Source organism: Rhyacophila brunnea, unplaced genomic scaffold, assembly GCF_057557595.1.
Source record: "Rhyacophila brunnea isolate RB1 unplaced genomic scaffold, BYU_Rbru_1.0 scaffold_2, whole genome shotgun sequence".
In the NCBI taxonomy this organism is placed as follows: Eukaryota; Metazoa; Arthropoda; class Insecta; order Trichoptera; family Rhyacophilidae; genus Rhyacophila; species Rhyacophila brunnea.
The window spans coordinates 13,844,243-13,870,075 of NW_028232859.1; the positions used below are offsets into that span (position 1 = coordinate 13,844,243).

Below are 25,833 nucleotides of genomic sequence, written 5' to 3' on the forward strand. Positions count from 1 at the left end.
TAAAACTGTTAAATTATGATGAAAAATTCAACTATATCATAGTTTAATCATTTATACACAAAAGCTAGGAAATTATTATAACTCGAATAGGTATGCTATAAATTATTATGTGCCAAAAAAACATGACATTTCTAAGCTGTTATCAAGTAAATCATACTATATAAAAATCAATATACTATAACATTGTATTGCATGAGTCTGTTGGAAATAACTTTTCATAATTAATATTATAACTTATGTGTATTAAATTAATAATAATAGTAAATTACTAAACAAAGAACATACATACTAAAACTTGTTAATTAATTATGTGGGTGCCATTTGTGAATAATGTGTGTCAGTTTTTGACTGATTGTCTTTGTGCTGTATGATTTTTATTGCAATTAACCAACTTACGATGAAAAGTTAAATTGCTAATGTCTGCCTGCTAATAAAAATTTCACGGCTCTGCTATTTGATAATCAAATGGCACTGGGATGATATTAACGACAACCCGTAAAGTAATTTTCTCCATTAATAGGAGCTCAAACTATGGGTACTATAACTATTACAAATTGTTTGGACATAACTACTAAATGACATTATTGTTACGTTATAGCTGATAAAATCGTTTATTACAAATAAAGAACAGTTTGAATAAATTGTGTTGAATTTATAATATGATCTAGGTAACACAGAAATCTAATAAGGATATATTATCTACTTGTTCTCTACCCTGTTATCATGATTTTTTAAAACTTTATTTTAAATTTAAATGAATGAAAACAAATGGTAATGATAAACGGTTAATCGAGATCCAATGCAATGTAAAATTAATGTTCTGATTCTTTGATCATAGAAAGAATTGGATATTACTTAGAAAATAAATTTTGAATCATTCGATTTTATATTTGATCAAAAAAATATAAAAGCAACAAGTGCTTTGTTTAAAAAAATAATATTTTTGCATGTAAACATTGTAGAAACGTAGTCAGGTCGATATTGCTAAATCAAAGAAAAATTGGTTTTATATTTTTGCTGTGGTATTATAAAATTGTATGCCTTGCTCAAAAATATATAAAAGCTAGATGAATTCGGCTCATATTTTGCTTAAAGGAACTAAATTATTTTTAATAAATTGAAAATGATAATATATTTCTTATTTTGTATAGCAGGGTTACCATTGTGCCGCATTAAGTTAGAATGCGAAATAAGATGGATAAAAAAACACGTTTATTTTCATATTATTTTTCATGAATAATGAAGCAGCTGTCACAATGATATTTTTTATGTTAAGTTATGCAATTAAGAATCTACCCATCCAGACTATAAAACGATTGAACATTTTTATTGTCATGATATTGTGAAAGATTATGTTTAAAACCACGCATTGCACTTTACACATGAACTTCAAAGGATGGTATCGATGACATACTGTCAGTAACAATTAAATTGATATACGTAATGTACGAAAACATTTTCTTGGCTACGTGTTAAAACTGTGGACTAACATGCTCTGCCTATTTTTAACCGCAATTCCATTATAAGCTCTTCCCATTTAGTAAACAACAGCGCCTGGAAGCGTAGCCAAGAAGATGTTTTCGTACAGTAGGTACAAAGCTAGTTTAGTAACTGAACCATATTATGCATTTTCTGGTCAAGTATGTATATAGAAAAAGGGTGAGTTACAAATGTCAGATTTCATTCATATTTCGCTAAAGATTTTTGAAAAGTTTAATAATTATCTCAAAAGGACGCCTGTTTAAAGAACTAAAATATTCACTATACTCCAGCAATACCCACACAATGACACTAACGCCATCGCCATCCTCTTTGTTAACCGTGCTGCATTCTATAAATTTAATCCATCGGGTTCGAATTGCGTTATATTAGGTTTGACATTATATAACAAATAAAATGGTTTCAATGTGCACTTTGTCATAAATACTTTGCGCCAACGGTTAATCACATATCACTCATTCATGTTTCTGTTGAAGGGATACTTCATTCTTGCATAGCTTTGTCAATATGTGATTAATTGGATGATGTTATACAGAAAGTGACCAATCCACACGTAGTCGCAAAACTAGTTATAGAAGATGGGAGAATTTTTTCTATACGCTTCTAATTAGCTTACCTACTGAAAACTTTTCAAAAAAAATTAAATTGTAAGATGGCTATAAATATGTTTATCTTATAAAATAATATTAGTAAATGTCTGATAATAAAACTATACAAATTTTAATGCCCCATTTGGCTTACTATCTAGATTGTTTCCTTTTTGCATAACACCATTCAAACAATGTTATTTAACTACAATAAAATTTATTTAGGATGACAAATAAAAAAAAAAGATTAAGTATTTAAAAGAGATACATGTTAATTTGTAAAATAACAAAAAGAAATCGTTGATGTAATTTACTTGAATCATAAAAATATATTTTATGTTTTCATTTCAAATTATTTATTTATAAATCTTATTGCGAGTGTAATAAAATAAAATAATAATAGGATGTTAAATTAAAAATAAAATGTTGAAATACCCAACTTCTTTATAAATTAACCATGCCCTGTCATTTGTTAAACAATTCACACATTATTATAACGATTGTTAGTAGTGATGTTTTTTATTTAGACCAATATTATATTTCGTTATTGTCGGAAAGCTATTTCAAATAATATATTAAAATTTAGACTCATTATAGGTAATGGAACTTTTTTGAATGAATAAAATTTTTCTTGTTTAACTTTGCTTTTTATTACCTTTATCCATGAGTGCAGAATATAAGATATTACCATGTCATTAGGACGCCAACTGTCTGCAAGATCTAGCGAGACAGCTGGCTCTGGTAATATTATATTATGTATATCAGTGCTTCCTAACCTCAATCAAACCTGTTGGGAAACTCTGCTTTACACCGTTAAAAGTAAGTATAATATCTAGGATCGCCTAAGCTAAATTCCATCATGTGGCATCGCATGTGCATATTTTATACCCAAATTATATATATTATGTACTGACAAGCCGCCCTTGGCTCTGGATTATACGGGGGGGGGGGGGGGGGGGGGAATCGCAAGAAAGGGGTGGAATGTTTTTGGAGGGGAGCTGCTACAGGATTGACACTATTTTGGTGAACTGATTTATACAGGTACAAGTTATAAATATGAGTATATTTATTTGAATGCACAGCGCAGATGCGGGAAAGGTATTTGGTGAAGAAAGTGACTTCTTAGTTCGACAGGGAGGCCAGAACTGAATTCAAATGAAGGTGAATGGAGTCTGGGAATCGTTAACCGAAATGTGTAACAAATGGGATTTGGCGATCTTGCGCAGGCAGGAGACGGATCCATAGGGTTGCCATCATAAAAAGAGGGTGTTAGTACCCACATGCTTATTTTAGCTTGTAACTACAATCTACAACCTTTTGATAATAGAGATGGTAACATGTTAGCTTATAAGTTATATGTCTCGGGTTCGAATCGTGGGTGTGGAAAATTCAAATGTTTGTTTGGATCCAGAGCATGGACCTAATAAATGTTGAGCAAGTGACTAACATCCGTTTGTCGTATCACAAAAATCTTTGTGAGGTACCCAAGATTCACATTGAATTGTAGTGCCAAATAAGCAACAATATACATTTAAATTAACGCTTTCGCTGCTGAATAGATAATGAGATTTTAATTGCCCCCTTTAAAATGCACGTTAATTACATCGATCGGCCGCCTGGTCATTACGCACCGTGTGCGTCTTCCGCGTCCAAAGTATTAATTAAAACTTTTGCACCGTGCTAGATGCTTTCAGTAAATTCTCACCAACATAGTACTCCCTTCATGCCTAAAATTTTGTTAAATATACATTTAGTATGTATTACAATCATTATTGTTTTCAATAAAATACCTACCGCATTTCTTTTAATAAAGATTTTTTTTATATAATTTTGTCTTTGGGATCTCCATCATTTTGATGAGTTGCATGATAAAAACTATTCGTCTTAATAGTAAGGTGTGTATTCAATTTTGGATCGAGTAGTGCTCTGAGTGAAGGCATTGCTATGTTTTACTTAGGTATTTAAATATAGACAGAAAAAAAAATCTGTAATGGTTAATTTTTGGTGGAAAAACTTTGTAATAATTTAAATAAAACAATATTATATAGTATTCATACCACATAGTTTAACATATAGTCAGGACCGGTTTCATCCATTTTTAAGAAATTATTGTTCAAAAATAAATCAATTAAACTTACCTAGCTTTTCAGAAAACGTTGGTAATAATCGTATTTTTTAATAATGCGGAATTCCTTCAGGTTGACAATGTTTTATTGAAGGGGACGAAACTGTTATTGATTAGCACATACTAAACTATGTGGTAACTACATATTCTATTTTATTTTAATTAATACACGAAACAATATAGAAATTGACTAATACCTTGATAGTTGCTTTCAAATGTGAGTGACAAAATATGGAGAAAACTGAATGTCGTTCTCTCAGTGCATCTATAGCGGAACAACTTAACGTTGGAATTACGCAGATTGCGATTTCTTCTACTGCGCACGGATTACATAGGGTAAATTTATTTATAGTTACCGTGATTATTTCTGACTGCTCTTACAGGAAGCTTATTGCATCGCCTCTTGTTAGTAATTTTTTCTGTCAAAACTATCAAATTTCAATTTATGTGGTATGTTTATAATTAGTTTGTTAGGTGAGTTGATATTTTTTTTATGTAGGTACCGCATTTCATGATTTGGAAACGAACATTATAATTAGGTATTTAAATCTTTGTGCAGATGTAATACTAATCAGCTGATATGTGAAATGATTTCATTAGATTGATATACATTACCTATTGTATGTGTAGCCTCCACGCTTGCTGAATTTGGAAACCACTGATTTATTTTATACTTGTACTGTAAGTGATGTCAACACAGTTCATTACTTTATGATTTTTGTATTAATTTACTCCTTTGCTGATATAATACATACTGTTATGTTGCGAATATCTTAAATTTGTAATATGTGGAGTTGGCTATACGTAACAGTTCTCGCTTACAAAATCTTATAATATAAAAAATACTTTTTTAATAGAACTGGGAGTGTCCGCCACTGTTAAGAGTAGGTATAACAGACCAATGTGATTCATATTTCAGTCGAGCAGAGTCCACAGAGCGAGCACCACGTCATTTTAAATCAAATTTACAACAAAATACCTGGTCATCGAAGATTTTATTTTAAAAATATAATAATAATTATTGTCGCTAGAGCAATTCTTTGCAATGATTTATTAGGTGCCGTGAACGCTGTCGTCAGCAGGCGGATTGAAAACAATGTGAAAAATAATAAAAGTATATGGGGTGCCTGTACGATAATATTTATTTTTAGGCGTTATAAATTATTTCGTGCATTGGCTTTACTCAACCAACAAAATACAATAATGGTACCTACCTATTGTTTCACTAGTACATATATTATAAAAGTAATTGCGTTACTAGTTTGTAAAAGTGTCTCTAAACTCGGGTACATCACTAGATATATTGTACGTTTTTTTAAATATGCATTAGAATTAAACACTCAATCAATTACTTACCTATTTTTTAAAATAATTATGTAGGGTCTTACACATTAAAAATAAATACTATTCATTAATAATGTTTTTTGGATAGCACATGAAATAAAAATGTAGGTAGATAATGTGTTTCAAAATCCTTAGTATGTTTAGTTCTCGTACAATTTCAAGTTAAAAAGTTATTTCTAAGTTTCTAAACTACTAAGCTAAACTCTTAAGTTTAAAAACGTCACAATATCCACCATATTGGTTGCAATACTTCCCACCAAACAGCTGATTAACATATTGAATTTAGTAACATCTAAGTATATTAAAAGATATTATTTTTTGGTCACCCCATACTCACTAAGCTGAAGCGAGTTTGTTTTTTTTAAATTTAATTTATTGACCATTACTTTTGACGCACATATCGGCGGCGACTTTTTAATATTACTAGTAGACCAGCTATTTCGGACCACATATAAAAATATCATATTTTCAATTCTCAAGGGCATTTCTGTAGAGCGTCCCCTTAAGCCATCTCGAATCTCGTCTGGCAAAACTAAAATGCTATTTCAATGTGTACTTGGTTCAGAACAATGGGTTGGATGAACCATTCTCCGTACAACATCATTACTATAACCTCCACTCCATGGAGCTAACTAAAATGGTAATTACCTTCTGCGCCTGTTGGTAACGTCAATACTATTGACTGTGATATATCAAATTTTGTGAGTCACAAAATGTTATCATGGCAATGAAATTTGCATATAATACCATGTTTACACATGCATGGATTTACTGCTGACAGTACGTATTATCACGGACATAATAAAAAAATGCACATGGAAGCATGTATTATCCTGCAAGTTTGAATCAAAAAAGTTCGGAAGCTTCTTAATTTTCACAGGACAGTTGGGATTTGATCGATATCTGCGCCAGCGCAGTAGGATAGTGGCAAACCTGCTGGAAAAAAACAAACTACACCGCGCAGGGACTCAATTTGAAGTTAACCGATCTTCACGACTGTCAAATGTAATGAATGTGAAAAAAGAGATTGACGGGACAGTCAGGACTTTTATGTGTACACAGTTATTATCGCGATAGTTTAAAATACACACTATTGGCTATAACTTTTCTAGACAATATATTCAATGACTGTTGTGCATGTTTTTTTAAGAATAAATTGCAATGAATTTTTTAGAGCCATCCCAGCCTAAACTTTTTACTAATTTAGTTCCAATCCGAGAACGGAATTTTCTTGTTGAGACAAGTTTGTGAACCATTTTTATGAAAGAGGACCATATTGAAATAATGTTATTTTCAAACCATTTCAAACACTACTTTCAACTGACGAATTTACTTACCCCAGCAGTATTCAAGCTGTGTGCCACCACTAGCACCCAAGGGCGCCACAACCTGTTTAGAAAATTTAATAATTGCAATCTTAATACAATGCACTAATGTGTGATCAAAATGATAAGATGTAATAATTGTTGCACCACCAGTTGGTAACCTCTAATGCTTCCTGTCGCGATATAACGCATCGTCTTACGTGGGCGAAGTCGATGCGAACGCAATCGTGACGCAGTTTGAAGCAATACGATGCGAAGCGGCAATGTTGTCAGTACTCTATGACAACATCTTGGCTACATGTTAAAACTGTGAACTAACATGCTCCTCCCATTTTTAACCGCACTTCCATTATAAACTAACAAGCTCCTCCCATTTAGTCGACAACAGCGCCTTCCTTCACATAGCCAAAAAGATGTCGCCGGTCGGCATCGCACATTTATCATGAGCAAGGGCTTTTTATTTGAAAACTCGAATTAATTATGTTTTCGATATAATATGCTTTAATTATGCATCTATAGATATAATGCTTCATGACAGCTGCGCAAGCGAGGGAAAATTTTGACAACATCCTATACAACGAAATGTAAATTAAATAATAAAAGTAATAACCACTTATTTCCGTAGCCGTCTCCCATTCACGGTGAGATAATAGACGATTATGATATCTTTTGTCCCACAATGCAGGACGTTCTTGAATGGAACTGATTAAAATTTCTACATCTGACATGATGAATGTATGATTAATGTCACTTTTGCCGAGTCCACTTCGCGCAATAATATCAAACCAACTCATCACGTCGCTGAAGTCCCGCCCCGCTTCGCAATGCTCGCTAGACCACTACAGGTGACCTTGACTGTTTGATACTTTTGTACTGCGCCGCATTGACTTCGCCCATTAAGTTTATTTTTGGGTATTTCTCCATAGCAATATAATATAATAAAAAATACTTTCAGGCAGCTACCTATATGGTTTACCATAGATTCAAGATAAATAAACGAGCTCGGATGTCATACATTGCTTGGGGGCAACAATTTAAGGAAAGAATACGAATTATACACCTTTAGAGTAGATTCCAGAGAACAAATTTTTCAGCTGCAGTGTTTAACGATCTGTGTAGATCAGAATTTTGTTGCAAGTATCCGTTTAAAATAGCAAAACATTGTATTTTAACAGCCCACGTGCTCGTCGTAGGTCAAAATTGAGTTTTTATTGTATTTTCAAACCATGATCCTGGACACTCCTTAAACGTTGTAGATAATCTATTTGTATAATTTTGATGCCTTATTATCCTTTATAGTTATTTTAAACATTTGATGATTACTCCCTACTTCAATTATAGTTTGTCAATTTATGGCTACGGCCGTATGTTGTAGCTTAACCACTAGGGAATGACAAAAGAAATGGCGAATTTCAAAAAAACACTATCTTTTCTTAGGTCAATAATTATTATAAAGCAATCATTATTCATAAGATGTTTATCACACTTGAATGGTCAAAGACATAGCTTATAATAAGTATCTTTAGAATCATCTTCAAATGTGTTAATCTTGCCGATTTTTTGAATAATAAAATGCCTAATTCTTGTCAAATTTGGGATCACAGAGATTATCAATATAATTTTTTATCGTGAATATTTTACAAAAATTATCTCGTAATAAATTATACTAATGGTTTCATAAATGCGTTAAAAAATTAATAAACGTAAAAAATCTTAACACCACTGCACAGTTATGTACCGAAATATGACTATATTCTAAAACATTAGAGCGAGAGGTTTAAAAGAATACTATTTTATGTAACAAAAATACTTTATGCAGTCATCAAATGTTGAAAATAACTATAAAGGATAATAAGGCTTCAAAATTATATAAATAGATTATCTACAACGTTTAAGGAGTGTCCAGGATCATGGTTTGAAAATACGATAAAAACTCAATTTTGACTATCGACGAGCATGTACCCCCTTAAGTAGATAATAAGTTTTAAAGACATTCAAAGAGCAGCATTTTGAGTTTCTTTACCTAAGTAGGTATGTTGATGTGTCTAGTTTGATTGAGATTTGAGAAAGTATGCAGAGAACGGCAATAAGCTCACCTATTTCACTAATTGGTATTTCGACACTGAAAAAAAAAATTAGACATGAAAAAGTTTGAAAGCCAGTGATTCCTCCCTATTTGTTGAATTACAACTTCAGACTATCTATGCGTTGGCATTTTGACCATATGGATATAGGTATCAATGGTTTAGTATACGGAAGTGTTTTGAGAAATCAAATCAAAATAATTTAAATATCCAAGATGAAATGGAGATTCAAACTAAGTATGTGATCAACTATTGTCCGGCAACTTCATCTTGGCTACGTGGCAAATCTGTGAACTACAATCCTCTCCAGTACAGCTAATCGAACTTCCGGTTTCAAATTAGGAACGCCCCCAAATTATTCATTGCATTTTTGACACTTCGTATTGGACGCATCTATCAATTTACGTAATTTGAAGCTTTTTATATTCAAAAGATGTCTAAAACAATACGAAATAATGCTCGAATTATTATCAGTAAACTTTTGATTTATTGCGAAGAAGAAAAAGTGTCGTATTTAAAAGGCGAGCCTATACAATACTTTCAACAAGCCCATTTTACGGGTTCCTGTCATGTCAGGTATGTCAAAATTCAGTGTTGTAATACTAGAAATATTTCCCCAAATACTGGAAATTATGTTTTTATATTATAAAGTTATGTGTATTGTAAACTATTTTATTATTATTTTTAGACGTATGATAATTAAGTATAAATGATCATTAGTTAGTTAATGAATTGTCCTTGTATTTTTAAACCGATAAGTAGGTAGGTACATATTGTTTTAAAATTTATGTAAGGTGGATATAATTTAATTTATAGAAAATTATTTTCACAGTATGTGTTTCTACAACAATTTTACTAAAAATACGATATAAAGACATTTGTAAATTATAAAACATGTGATTGGGTCATCAATATAATATTGAATATGTTATATCTTTTACTTCTACTTTTTTAGTCTATTTCTATTTGTGTTCTAGTTAATTAATTAATAAATACCTGCAGCAATATTATCAGTTAATGTGGGTTCAATGATACATTTCCTTCCAAATTCAATAATTACGCTGTATTAATTAACCTAATATAATAGTAATAATTAAGAGGTGAAATTATTTGAAAAAAAAAATTCTATTGATATTTATTGAACAATAATTAGACTTATAAATTAATGTACTTATAAACTTACTGAGAATAGAATTGATATAAACTTAAAACCTAATTTCGCGGGATATGTTTTCTCAAAAAATGACAACACTGAAATATTCTATTCGCGACAAGGGCGACTTCCTGTTTTCGCCTAAATAATGTTGTCATACAGTACCTACCTATACTTAATATTTTCTCAAATACATTATGTACTCTATTTTGGATGTACAGTATTTCTATAGCACAAATATGTATGTAGATGGGTGTTAGGTGTAGAATAATTAATTTTCTGTAAAAACAGGACATACAATATCTGAGCCTGTAACTAGCCATCAATTATGTGGTCGATTCTAGGAATCAATCAGTCTAGTCCAGGGGTTCACAAAGTGACTTTTTGATGTGTTTCGCCAGATTTATGTCAAATCTGTATTATATTCGAATATTAAAAATTCCATTTAAAATAAAATTTTCTATATCATTTTTTAGTATAAGAGTAATAATAATGTATATTTAGTTAAAAATATGAGTTTCAAAAGGGCGGTCCGCCAAATATTTTTGATTTCAAAATTGTCCCTTTGACCAAAAAGTTTGTGAACCCTTGGTCGAGTCAGTCTGACATGTGTCCACCGGTATTATTAAATGGAATTAAGTCTATTATTCAAGTCAATCTGAGGGAATAATTGATATTATGTTCAAACAAAATAGAAGAGCGGTGTAGGACACACACAGATAAAGTTGTTAGTTTACCTAATGAAGCTGAATTTTACTAGGAAACAATATTCAGCAGGTGGTTGAAAGCTTGTTAATACATAGAAAATAACAAATGTTCATGATTAGAATGACAGATTATGTCTTCTTATTTTGGTGGCGTCTTTTATCGAACTGACTTGCAGCATACTTGGACTTGTTTCACACGGGACACCTGTGCGGGTTTTAAACAAGATTTAAAGACACCAACTTGATGTGGATTAGTGTAATGTTTCTTAACCTTTTTACATCCTGGAATAATATAATAAATATTTACACTATTTTTGAAACAATTATCGAAATATAATACAACCCCACTGCAAATGTTGGGTATCTAGGTAACTATTTTAGACTGCAGAAATTTTTTGCAGCCCACCCAAAAATCTTCACGGGCCGTTAAGAAACTATGGACTAGTGGACTCGGTAAAGCAATTTTTACAGGACACTACATATAACGGTACAGTATAACTTTTCCAATATGAAAAATGGTCGGAATCTAATATATTAGGTTCTGTCAGTCCCAAGATTATGATTGCAAATGATATGGCATTCTTATTCTGCATTTAATGTAAATGACAAGCAGATCTGCTAGATTGAAAGTGCCACAATATAAATTGCAAGTCTTCTGTCTTCACTCAAACAAACTCCGGACACTTATGATAAGCACTTTTTGACAGCTGCGCTGAAATATAAAAACTTCACAAATTAACAAACCACTTGATAATGAAATGACCAGAATGCAGTGTTATGGAACACTTTATTATATAAGTAAAAATACAATTATTTTAACGATTAGACTTGGCTACACGTTCGAGCTCATCCTTCTTCTTGATCGCATACGAATTGGAAGATCCTTTCTCTGCGTTGATGAGTTCGTCGGCTAAGCACTCAGCGATCGTTTTGATATTTCTGAACGCTGCCTCGCGGGATCCTGTGCACAACAGCCAGATAGCCTGGTTGACCCTGCGGAGGGGAGACACGTCGACGGCTTGACGTCTGACAGTACCAGCGCGACCGATACGGGTGGAATCTTCACGAGGTCCAGAGTGGATAATAGCTGTCACCAGCACTTGGAGTGGGTTCATTCCAGTTAACAAGTGGATAATTTCGAAAGCGTGTTTCACAATACGAACAGCCATTAATTTTTTGCCGTTGTTGCGTCCGTGCATCATCAAGGAGTTGGTCAACCTCTCGACGATTGGGCACTGCGCCTTCCGGAAACGCTTCTGGGCATACCGACCAGCGGAATGGGGTAGGTATTTGGCGTGTTTGTCCTTAACTGCGATGTAATCTTGGAGGGACATGTCAGATACCTCCACACCGTCGCAACTCCATCTTCCGAAGAGTTTGATTTCTGGCAATTCAGCGGACTGTGCTGTGGCAATCGGCTCCGCCACATTGTCGTCGGCTATATCGTTCCAGTTTTCTCCGTCGGCCATGGTGATTCTGTAAAGAAAACATTATAATACGTTAGTTATGTGGGCAATTTTGATTGTTTTAATATTTTTTCCAAGTTCTGTATTGTAAATAGCGGTAAACTTACTTGTCAAAGTGGAAACCACGCTGGAAACCTCACGTTGACGGAAGGTTAGATTAGAAAGAAAGCACACTTTTGTCGCCACGAGCAGGAAACATGAAAAATTGTTGCCAACCTTTAAAAATTGTGTAATGGTTGTATCTAGCCAAGTAAATCTAATAATTTAAATGTCAAACTATTTATACAAAAAATTGCATTCAACGCCAATTTATTGACTGCCAATGTTGGAATTATAAATACCTATTTCAAAACTTAAATTAGAAATAGTAGAAGGGACATGTTGTACCTATTACCATTTACATTTTGAGTTTAAACAAATATCATTTTTATTGTGTTGGAACATTATTTATTGATAGGTACCTATTTAAATGTCAATTTATTTTGTAACCATACGAATTGCGATTTATCGTTTACTTTATTTTCGTGAAAATAAAATTATGTGTAGTTCAAAGAGATTGGACTCCTAGTTCAAAAAATTAAGTATAGGTAGGTACCTACGTAGGTAATACACTGACTAATAAAATTACACGCGATTTTGCAATTGCTACTAAAACAATAAAAATACATAATTATAAAATAAATTTTTGTTTTATTTGAAAAATAAACTATGAATAAAATAGTTCTTATTGTAATATTCATTATATTATTATTTTGTTTGAAGTTTGCTCAACAAATTCTCTGTACATTTATGAATACGTTCGAAAGATTGCTGTTCGTAAATATTTGCTATTGCAACGTCATACTGTCACTCTGACAGCAAAAATCGAATAATTCTGACAGTACAGAAATACATTTTTGGATTATGTTATTTATTATTTCTTGAACCCTGCATTTATTAAGATCAATTGCGTAAGTTGATTGCTCAGTTTAATTAAAGAGCGATGATCCACAGCCTTTTCATTATTAACTCATCGGGGTAAATATTAAAAATACTTTCTAATTATTGTTTGTAAGTTTATTGGATGATTTTGCTGTTCCGGTTTGTATGATTGTTTTCATGCCAAGCTCTTTGGACTATTATGTATTTTATTTAGGTTATCTAATATAATTCATTAAACTATTGGTAGGTATTGTGTTCATATTATGTTTCTTTATTATCATTTATATTTTCTGACTTAGCTTACCTACCGATTTTTTAAAATTCATAGTTTAAATCTTCTTTGTACAAGCACAGTTTTGTAATATGTACTATAATTTATTAGGTGAGAATTTTCAATACCTACAGTTTTCGTTGAGTCAGTTGAGTTAACATATGTTTGTTTTTTTTGTCAATATATTTGATTCTTCCCGTTTATCAATGATGGTTTATTTGTTTCCAGCGATGTTTTCCTGGAGAAACACTGGAGGAGTGTCATTTCGAGATCTGTCTGTGATTACTTTCTCGAGGCGCAAAGGGCAACACCGCACGTAAGTTACATTACAATTATTATTCATTCCAATAATATCAAACTGCATTCGTCTTTCAATTACAAATTTACAGAGATACAAATAATTTGATTCAGCATTCAGCATGTATGGACAGCAATGCTCCGCGTAGTACGGTTTTAGCCTATTTTCTTAATTCAACATTTTTAAAATTCGATTGCCATTTTATAAAGTATTTTTTTTGTGGCTTTGTGTATTTGTGGCCAATTGTATCTACAAAGTACATCACTATTTTTTGTTTCATACTAAATTTTATGTTCAATAAACGAAATAAGAAGAATTTCGCAGATCAAAAATCATCTCTTTATTAATTTTATGGTATTCAACATACGAATTGCTTAATAAAATTAAACCCTTTGTTAAGTAGAGGAGTTTCTGTATCTAAATTATCGAGAGTGTGCTAATATTTTCAATTTATTATGTCTAGGATGTTCCCCCCGTAATTGCAGCGCCTCATCACTATCTCCTCTCCATTCAGAGAGGTGGAGTCAGCTTAGTAGCGGTCTGCAAACAAGAAGTGGCTCCATTATTTGTCATAGAATTTTTGCATAGAGTCGTCGACACATTCCAGGTATTCATTTTCTCCTGATAACAAAAACTAAAATATATGATTAAGTACCTACTACTTATTATTTGTTTATTATATATGTTATGGTTTAGATCTAAAATAAGATTAGTAATTATATATTTTATATTTTTATAATTTTTAAACAATATACTATATTCTTACACTACAACATGCCATGCGGCTCGATGACAGTGGTGTAGTGAAACAGTCATGTAATTAGTACATAGAAATAGAAAAGAAACAATCAAAAACATCCACACTTTGAGAAAATCACAAATATATTGTGACCTCACCGAGAATCTAACCCAGAGCACCCCGATGGAAGGCTGGAATGGAAAGATATTTTCGTTATTACTAAGTTTAGGTAGCTATTTTATATATTCCAAATAATTCTCCTTGATTTGCCGCCCTTCAAGTAACTGCCGCCCCCAAGTGACGCTCGACCTGCCTACCCCGACGGGACGCCACTGGCCATTAGATACTATTAGCATGTTATTTAAATGGTCCGCAGTGAATGAGTTAGATAGTTAGAATTTGAAGCACTCCTTATTCGCCTGTCTCAGGCGTTTGTTTTGAATAATTTAAAATTCGGAAGAATACTGGTCCAATAATGAGACATTTGGCATATGATTGGTAAGTGTTTATGATAAATTTCAATATAATTCAAAAAAAATAAATAATAAGGTTTATATTTCGTCGCCTAAATGCGCGGAACTTGTAACTCCATATTGACCAACTTTACAGGGGGAAGAAAAATCTGTTTTAAAATAAAACGGACAGGTTTAGGAAAATTTTGAAAAAACACTTAGTATTTTAATGTTATAAATGCGTAAATCTGGTCATTTTTACCAAATATTTATTAATAAAGAAGATAGAGGAGTTACATGGTTTGCTTTTGTTTTTTTTGAGATTTGAGCTGGGAGTTACAATGTTTGAATTAAAATAAACAGTACCAAGTTTGTTTACATTATGTTGGAAATTTAAATGCAATTGTATAAATAGGGGAAATAAGCATTGCATAAATGAACGAAAATAGATTTACATAATTAAAGTGTATTTAAGTTAGCTTTCAAATGGCAAATTAGTATATTATATTAGTGATAATCGGACTCCATACTTACTTTCAACGGCTCAAGGTATTTCTACTTATTTAATTTAATTTTAAGCCTTTAAGCTTTCTTGATATAGTTGAGGGAGGCTGTCAAAGAATTTCGGTTGCATAATAGTAGGTACTTTAATTTATTCATCACTAAAACGCAGTTTGAAATAATTAATATTTCCATTAATTCCATCGATTATATTGTAGTGCTCGAATATTAGTTACGACTGTGTCTTCTAGTTTTCCTCCTGGTCGTATGGATTTGTAAAATTTAACATTAATTTTTTTGAAAAAATGATGCTACTCGTATAAATAAATGTGACATGTATGGCTTAGGTTTTTTCCTGGCTTCATTAAACGCAGTTACATAATTAGCATGAACATATTTTTTTTTGATTTCTCAACCTCTTCAATAATTACTGAGCGCACCGATCAACCTCAATTTGAGTATGGTCCTTCTCCATTTTTTATTATACAGTGGTGATATTACTTGGCATTGCAATATTTAATAAAGCATTAGCGAGTACTACATATTTTTCTGGTTTGTAGCTCCATCACTATACAGAATAATGGTTTTATAGTCGTCTGAAAGACGTAGAAAAGGAAGAATAAATTGACTTATTACACTAGAAAGCTAATTTGTAGTAAGCCCATATTCGACTTCACTCACAGCAATGACCACCAATCGTTTTTGGTTGTAGAGGGTAAAATTATGAATGCCAAGTTTTGTTTTAAAATATGCGCTGGAAACATTAGATTTTGGATATAACAAAACACATTGTAAGTCCATTGCAAACACATATTTTTCAGTAATTTTGTCAGATTCCTTTTCACTTCTGCCGTATTTTCTCTTTTCTTGCTGAACAAGGTGTACAAATCTATCTAAATTATTTGTTTTGTATGCCGTGCATACATCGCATTTATATATTTCTTACACTGAAATAGTTTTCAATTCAGGTATTCAAATTTCTGACTCAAACTCCCATACCTACTATGTTTAAAATGTTTATTTGTCCCTAAGGTCAAAATCAGTGTTTCTAAACTTTTTTAAACTTGCGGACTACTGAAAATATCAGAGACGTTTTATGCACCGCTAACTCATAAAGAAAACATTATTTATAATATAATAGCGTACGATCGCAGTTGATTTTGTCACGTAAACCATTAATATATTTTAAGAACAAAAACACAATACTCAAACACTTGCAGGTGCACAGGTTTTGAAGGATTTTATTGAAATTTTTAGCATAGGCATTTGGACGCCAATATTCGCGGACCACCAGAAACTTTCTGAGGACCACTGGTTGAGAAACACTGGTCGAAATTATACATTGGCATAATTAAATATACAACCAAACTTACTGCTTTCCATTTTCTTGGGCAATGGTTAACTAAATTTAATGTAAAGCAGAAATAATGATCGAGTTTGATACAAGGCAACATAAGTGGACTTTTTTGTATGACTTTACTGGAGTTACAAGGTATGAAAACTGACAAATAACGGAGCCTGAGATACAAGGAATGAACAATGTGCTTTTGCTACAGTAAATATTTTTTTGGAGTTACAATATATGAACAGATCGATGGACAATTAAATTTACTATAACACTGCATACTTAACTCATTTTAGGCCAAAAGTGGGGGAATGGGACGATTTGGCACCGCGAACTGGCCTCCGCCGATTGGCCTCCGGTAATTGACCGCCGGTACAATCGGACGCCGGCCAAATTGGACGCCGACCAAATTGGCCTCCGGGAGGATTGGACGCCGCGCAATTGAATTAAATGCGCAAAGGAATAGACTTACGTTACGATTTGTTGGAGTAAATAAGCAAGTCAGTTTAATATGCTTCTATCTTCTCAGTAGTCGTACCTTATACATTTCGCGCTTGACACATTTTTAATATAGATTGAGAATAATTATTATGCCTTATGATGTTTATTAAAAGAAAATAATTCTTCCCTCGTTAAAACTTAAAGATGTGCATAATCAATTGATTTATTGTCTATACATGGGTACTTATTTATATTTACAACAAATATTAAAAATAATGTTAGATGTTAGAATGAAAATTACATTATATTTCAGCGTTTTATCGACTTAATATTATAATAAAGCTTAAACATGTATATTATTATGCATAAATGCGTATTTTAAGATAGTATGAAATTACAAACAAAATATTAAGTAAGTTATCTGCTAAGTATAAATGTTTCAGTAGTTTGATTGATAAACTACTTAGGTACTGGGTGCCGGACGAAATCCCGAAAAATAAAAAAATACAAACATCAATAATTGCGCAATTTTTGCAAGAGAGACAAAAACCCATTTTTTGTGGAAATATAAAAAATGCAAAATACAAACATCAATAATTGCGCAATCGTGAGCGCAATTTTTGTGAGAGAGACAAATCCCATTTTTGCGGAAAATGGGTTTTTCTGATTGCGCAATTTTTTCAGGAGAGACCATTTTGTAGAATGAATGGATTTTGTGTCTCTTGCAAAAATTGCGCAATTATTGATGTTTGTATTTTTTTTATTTTTCGGGATTTCGGCCTTCGGGATTCCGGCCATTCGAGATTTCAGCGTTCGGGATTTCGGTATTCGGAATTTCGGCTTTCGGGATTTCGTCCGGCACCCAGTACTAAGTAGTTTATCAATCAAACTACTGAAACATTTAAACTTAGCAGATAACTTACTTAATATTTTGTTTGTAATTTCATACTATCTTAAAATACGCATTTATGCATAATAATATACATGTTTAAGCTTTATTATAATATTAAGTCGATAAAACGCTGAAATATAATGTAATTTTCATTCTAACATCTAACATTATTTTTAATATTTGTTGTAAATATAAATAAGTACCCATGTATAGACAATAAATTAATTATTGATTATGCACATCTTTAAGTTTTAACGAGGGAAGAATTATTTTCTTTTAATAAACATCATAAGGCATAATAATTATTCTCAATCTATATTAAAAATGTGTCAAGCGCGAAATGTATAAGGTACGACTACTGAGAAGATGGAAGCATATTAAACTGACTTGCTTATTTACTCCAACAAATCGTAACGTACGTCTATTCCTTTGCGCATTTAATTCAATTGTGCGGCGTCCAATCCCCCCGGAGGCCAATTGGGTCGGCGTCCAATTGGGCCGGTGTCCGATTGTACCGGCGGCCAATTACCGGAGGCCAATTGGCGGAGGCCAGTTCGCGGTGCCAAATCGTCCTAGACCCAAAAGTGGAGTTACAAGTTCCGCGCATTTAGGCGACGATTTGCTAAAAACTTTGCCGCCTCTCATTTGCTGCCATACAAAACCTTCCGGCACAGATCAATGTTATACAAAATAAAATCTGACCATTATCATCTATATGAACCGCAGAAAAAACAAAATATATATATTATAGTTATCAACTATTTAATTTGTATGAAGCAATCATTAAAATTCAATTATCTCGAATCCAGCATTTTTGACTTATCCCACTGTTGTTTTCAGGTAGTATCTAAGCATACTTTATGTCATCGGTAAAATGTCATAAATTCCTTTGTTACTGTGTTTTGTTTATAAAATACATATTACTTAGGTAGATATTAAATCGATCTATTTTGTTTGTTTTCAGGATTATTTCTCAGAATGCACAGAAAGCATCATAAAAGAAAACTATGTAATCGTCTATGAGGTAATTACTACATTAATATTATGTGTGTTTCTTATATTATAATAGTAATCGTTTCGGACTACAAACTCTGTCTTCAATCCACATAATGATAAGTGATGTTCATTCTTTTCATACTAATGGTATAAGCATGCATCTGAAAGTATACTGTCTTGTAGTTTATTGTATTTTAGCTGAAGAGTTTGATATGGTGTATGTTTTAGCTTTTAGATGAGATGTTGGACAATGGATTCCCGCTGGCAACAGAAAGCAACATTCTCAAAGAGCTCATTAAGCCTCCCAATATTCTCAGATCTATTACCAATACTCTGACTGGAAAAACAAAGTAAGAATTTTATATTAAAACAAATACTTGTTACAAATTTTTTAATTCTATGTTACTTGTACTTGTTTAATCCTTTTCTCCAAGAGCACACTTTGCAAACTGGTGCTTACTTACACTTATATAACTATAAATAAATTTGAAGTGAAGTTGAAGGTGCTTAGTGTACTGTATGAATGATCATTAACCGGTGAAGATAATGATGTCTGATAATCCAGTAGGGTACAAGATAAGACGCAGGTCAAACATTCACTAGTTGATGGAGATATTAATGACTGCCATATGCTTTGTGACTATGGTTAAGGAGAAGTGGAGAGAGATACAGAAGTCAGGATCACCCTGGGTTGTTACTTTTCTGATAATGATGACTCTATTGTTTGATGCACACATTATTGAGTATATTTTCTGTAATTTAATTAACGTAACATGTTTTTATTTTTCTAACCATTTTTTTTGATGATTTCAGTTTGTCTGGAACACTACCATCCGGACAATTGTCGAATGTTCCTTGGCGCAGAACGGGAGTGAAGTATACAAGCAATGAAGCTTACTTCGATGTCGTTGAAGAAGTTGATGCTATCATCGACAAAACAGGAGCTACTGTATTTGCGGAAATACAGGGATATGTAGGTTTTCAGTAAATAAATACAATCAAGTATTGCTTAGTGTACGTCCTGAGTGGCAGCGTTCGGCGCAGCGTTGAGCGTTTTGCGCAACTCAAACGTATAACCGTGTGTGAAAATGTTCGTAGACAATGTCTTTTTTTTGGTTATACATTTATACGTTTGAGTTGCGCACAACGCTGCGCCAAACGCTGGCACTGAGGCCTCACACTTAGATGTAGTAAGTATTTTTATCAAACAAACAATGGATTGTGACATTCTAATTCTAAACTTGGTTTATTGTTTTACTGCCAGCAACGACAGATTAGAGATTTTATAAACAAGAGCTAGCCGTACAAACAAGGCAACAGATACACAACACGTCGCTAAAGGATTGGTTTGTCGAATATCCGTTTTTGTCGAAATCGACCTTTTAATGCAGAATGTTTTTTTTTTATCTAAATGGACCAGAACCATCCTTTTCTTTAAATTACTTTGTAATGGTAATGAATACATCATTCGTATGCTGTAAAAATAACAATTTAAATATCTCCATGTATTTAAATATAGGATTATGAAATTTGTTTTTCGACTCCTGAACATTTGGTCTATTCGACAAAACAATCCTACAGCGACGAACAGGTGACAGACATATGTGGATTTACCGGTATCTTGAGTGCGTGCATAAATAGGATCCCACGCAGACATTGAGCACCCAAATTTTATAAAATTAAAAGAATGTGGTAGTTTTGTGAATATTTAATTTTCTCACAATCATATGAAAGATTTCCATGAAAAAGCTTACAACACAGCAATAAGTTTCTTGCTCGTGGATATTTTTAGAATTTTTTGATCAATGGATAATAAGATATCTCTACTATATCTACAGTTTAATTGAATTGGCATTTAGGTGGTGTATCTCCACATAGCAGTAATGTCGCCTGGTGCAGTATGATAAATTGGTTTGAGAGTAACACTATAATATCTCTATGCAGTAGTATCGCCTGCCCCTATCAGCCATCTCGATTACGGGATTCAAACGGCTAGATTTTTTTTTATATGTAAACGAGTAAAGATTTTATTGTATTATTTTCCAGATTGATTGCTGTATAAAATTGAGTGGAATGCCAGATCTGACACTTTCCTTTATGAACCCTCGACTGTTTGACGATGTCTCCTTTCATCCGTGTGTCAGGTTCAAAAGATGGAAGGTATGCCGACCAATATTTTAATAATATTAATAATTTATTAAAAGCTTTAATGTCTGAAAGTGAGCACCTGTTAATCCTATTTTCAGTCAGAGAGAATTTTGTCTTTCATCCCCCCTGATGGAAACTTTAGACTGCTCTCGTACCACATATCCGCTCAGAGTGTTGTCGTTATACCGATCTACGTGCGTCACAGTCTAACACTGAGGTCAGCAGGAGAACAAGGAAAATTGGAGATCACTGTAGTCCCAAAACAAACTCTGGGGAGAACATTGGAAGGTAAATTAGATCTCATAAACCTATCTCATTCATCTAATGTTTGAATTACACGAGCAACTTGCAGATTCGACTGCACATACATACCACACCAAAATCATTTAAATTTATTTGTATTGTGTTTGACGTATTTACGATGTTATGTATGTATATATATGTTTTATTATTTTGTTGTCAACAAATTCTTCCATATGAAGTTTTAACCCAGCATCCTAGCTACTTCATTTTAATATGTTTATTTTTTTTACAGGAGTGTATCTAGATGTCTGTATGCCAAAGTGTGTTCTGAATTGCTCTCTCACGACCAATCAAGGAAAATATTCATTTGATCCCGTCACAAAAATTCTCCAATGGGAAATCGGCCGAGTAGACGTTACTAAATTGCCTAATATCAGAGGATCTGTAAGTAAAATTTTTATTGTTATTTTAATTTGATTCCTATTACAGTCGACTTTCGTACGTTCTACTTTCGTACAATTCACTATTTCATAAGTTTCTTAAAAATTTTTGTCGATAATGCAAATGCATCTCGTTGCTCCCCTCTCCTCCAATAAATAAATATTTTAAAATACTCTGATGTTTTTTTTTTACATTGCTCTACTTTCCATTGGAACCATTTATGTATGAAACTCAAGGACCGCCTGTGCTTACCTTACCTTACCTATTATTGTATTCTCTTCCTAATTTTCCTTTTTCAATTTTTAAAATAGTGCTATTGACCATCGAGGCTGATGGCTGATTACACATTGTCTTATCGTTTTTATGTTGAGCTTTATTTCTCCTGCAGAACTCGTATCCTCTATGAAGGTGTGTAGGTGACCAGGTTGGCGTTCTTTTGTGCATGATGAACTCTCCATAAGGTCCACGAGGAGTGCAAATATATTTTTGAAGTTATACTTCTTTTGACGCGTTTGGGAAATCAGATCAGAGCGTATTTTTGGCGTATGACATGTAACACATAATTTATTTTTTCACACGAAAAAAAACGCACTCGATTGGATTCGAACCACCGATTGTTCGGTTATTAGCTGAACGCACTACCTTTACGACACAGTATGATACTGGAATCGTGACGATTATACAGTATAATAGTATAGTTTTTGTGCCGTTGCCTAGGCAGCAAATTTATTATTGTCGGCCATTTGCAATTCCTTACGTAAACAAACGATTAAATCTCAGAGTGACAGTTGGTATTTTAAAAATAAAAACAACGAGAAACCATTATATAATTTAGTAATATAAGTTTAAGTGTATAGAAATAAACCAACAGCGTTCCAATAAGCGGTCCTTTTTCTTGAGTGTGTAATTTAACAAGATAATTAAGAGCTAGTCGAAGAATCTAGGTTATCACAAGTTTTGTTTTGTTACGCCAAAGAAGTATAACTTCTAACGCGCGGGTACAATGGTGAAAATCCAATAATTTCATCATTATGTTCACTTTATTTTAATAGGTAATCATCAAAGTTCCTTTTGGGAGTCCTCGACTTTTGTACACATTTGGCTCCTGAAAATGTCTACGAATATTGGATGTACGAAAGAAGAGCAATCTTTGAAGATATATAAATTTATAAGGGCGAAATATTTTGGGGAGCGGAGAAGAGGAGAGCGATTGCTAGGAAGAGTAAAGTTTTTGGATTATCGACAAAAATCGAACCTTTAAAAAATTTACAAAATAGTGAATTGTATGAAAGTCGAGGACTTTATTATTTTTTATTAATTATTTTTAAAATTAAATTGAATTATTATTAATTTATTGTGTATTGTGCAGGTGTCAGTAGCGTCAGGTGCGGACACAACGGGTGCCAACCCGACAATAAATGTCCACTTCAACATTCAGCAGTTGGCAGTGAGTGGCTTGCGAGTCAACAGACTCGACATGTATGGGGAGAAATATAAACCATTCAAAGGTGTGAAGTATGTAACAAAAGCTGGCAAACTACATATCAGAATGTAGAAATTTATTATTACGTGTCAAAACAATATTCAAATATACATCTTAATCCGTTTTCAGAGGTTTTTACTGCTTTTATGTGTCATGTCCGATTCCTGGCTGAGTCAAATTGAGTATCCCCTACCTTTTCCCTTCCTTACTTACAGTTTACCAACCATTCCCGCCACTGTGGTGCCGTACAGTGTTGCCAACCGTACTATAATTATAGTATTTGTACTAAAATTTTCGTCTGCGTACTATGTACATTATAAAACAGGTATAGTACGCCCAAAATACTATAATTTTGAGAAATCAGAAAAAAAGTTGCCAATAGAAGAAAAACAACGCCAAAATAATCCGTGAGAAGCAAAAAAAATAAATAATCCCCATGTCTAAAAAAAGGTGACGTTCATTACTTAACACAGCGATTTCCAAACTGGGAGGCGCGAAAAGTTAAACACAATTAAAGTAGTCACAGGTTTGCAGTTTGCAAATGCATAGTTTATAAAACGGCCGCTAGTTATAAACTACGCAAAAAACCAGTCCTATAAAAGGTTGTTTCCAAACCTTTCTGCAAATATGGAGACTAATTTTATAATCCCTCACTTTTATACTATTGTAAAGCCCAATGGGTATCTCGTAAAAAAATGAAATAAAAGGGTCAAATTAATCATAATGTTGAAATTTGAGGCAAATTTGTTTAGGAATGATAATTTTGTTGTTAAACTTGTCTATTTGGTTGAAATTATTAAAAAATTGAGTGAATAAATCAATCCAAGGACCACTAATGCATTCGCTGATTTAAAACGACAAAGTGAAGGCATTCATAAAAAAATGGAGCTTAGGAAATCAAAATGACAAAAAAAAAAGTCCCTATTATTTTTAAATGATTTCTACGCCAGAGCTCTTGGTTAGTTTGCTAATGCAATGCGGTAATGGGGTCCGGTTTGGGATGTGGGGTCCATGATAGAATCCATTTGTCAATGAACGAAGATGAATTTGGATTGACTACTATTGAAATTGATTGTGCTAACAAACAATTAATGTAATGTAAGTTGTAAAACCTAGTTTATTTTTTTTTCATTTTTGTATTCGTAAGTAGGTACTTTGTTGACTATTTAAAAAGGTGTCTGTATTAGTTAAAGAAATAGGGGGGGGGGAGGTGCCTAGATTACATTTTTTTAAAAGGGAGGCGTAGTAACATAAAGTTTGGAAACCACTGACTTAACATTTGAATTTTGTCTAAAAAAACAAGACGTTAATTATCCCACGTTTAATTTTTTGAAAATGCAGAAAATTATTGGTCACTCAACGTGTACTATATTTTTTGCCGAAATACTATAATTTTGAAGGCACTGTACTATAATTCCACTTTCAAAATATGGCAACACTGGTGCCGTATCGCAACCAAACACAAAGCACTGAGATCCAGGGGACGCTAATGTGACATGTGCAACTTTGCCATATAAAATAAATTCAAAGTCCAAGTTTTGCTTTAATAATTTGTCATTATTCGAAAAATTAATTTACTATAAAATAAATATATGTTTCAAATTTTTTTTAGCAATACCAGACGGCTTAGAAATTCGTTTTATTTGGTTTTACTCAAAAGTGGCAGAGAGTGAAGTAGTGTTTGGCTTCTATATATTGACTTCTACATCATGGGCGCTGTTTGCGATTTAAGTATACGTCACGCACTTTTTGAATGCTGGCGGTATTGGTTCCAGAAATGGCCACAGTCATGTGTACGTCTCGACATAGTAGTCGAAGTCTAGATCGTAAATACGAATTAAAATTAAAATAAATCGGTAGGTTCAAAATTTATATAATTTTCTATTTTGTGATCAAAGTTTGTTGATTTTTATCAAATATCGTCAGTATTTGCATATTTCTGTGTTCTGACAAATAATAAGTACTACATAAAACACGGTTTATTTTTCATTTCATTTTATTCCATTTAAGAGCATACAATCATCGATAAATCATATGTGTTTCAATCGACATTGAGTGCGCGTACATTTACAGTTGTTGACTTTTTCAAATTTAATTATTATTACCTATGCATAATAAAATATATATGGTGCTTATAAAAAAAGAAAATAATTTTTATAATAATATAGCCTAACAAATCTTTATACAGGAATAGGTACATACAAGAGTGGGTTATCTAACAGATTTTTATAGATGCTCGACCAATCATTGTTATTTATTCTATATATCTATTATGATACTAACGGTATGTAGGTACTAAACTTTTATATGCATACATACAGATTACATCTACAGTATGTCGTAAAACTTACAAAATAAATTGTGATCGTAT

General features: G+C 32.6%; 2 protein-coding genes across 2 annotated transcripts; one reads left to right on the forward strand and one right to left on the reverse strand.

The window, feature by feature from the left end:
* Positions 1 to 11,593: 11,593 nt before the first annotated feature.
* On the reverse strand, positions 11,594 to 12,456 carry LOC147071894 (uncharacterized). The gene is made up of 2 exons (XM_085947756.1): positions 12,399 to 12,456; positions 11,594 to 12,301 (listed from the first exon to the last, which is right to left on the reverse strand). Exon 2 carries the CDS (start codon positions 12,292 to 12,294, stop codon positions 11,641 to 11,643), a length of 654 nt encoding a protein of 217 aa, XP_085803882.1. The 5' UTR covers positions 12,295 to 12,301; positions 12,399 to 12,456; the 3' UTR covers positions 11,594 to 11,640.
* A 683-nt stretch (positions 12,457 to 13,139) lies between these two features.
* On the forward strand, positions 13,140 to 23,585 carry cm (AP-3 complex subunit carmine). Its single transcript, XM_085947723.1, has 10 exons — positions 13,140 to 13,308; positions 13,712 to 13,799; positions 14,245 to 14,388; positions 19,116 to 19,175; positions 19,376 to 19,497; positions 19,961 to 20,120; positions 21,194 to 21,307; positions 21,394 to 21,583; positions 21,831 to 21,982; positions 23,349 to 23,585. Exons 1-10 carry the CDS (start codon positions 13,274 to 13,276, stop codon positions 23,532 to 23,534), a joined length of 1,251 nt encoding a protein of 416 aa, XP_085803849.1. The 5' UTR covers positions 13,140 to 13,273; the 3' UTR covers positions 23,535 to 23,585.
* The last annotated feature ends 2,248 nt before the right edge of the window (positions 23,586 to 25,833 follow it).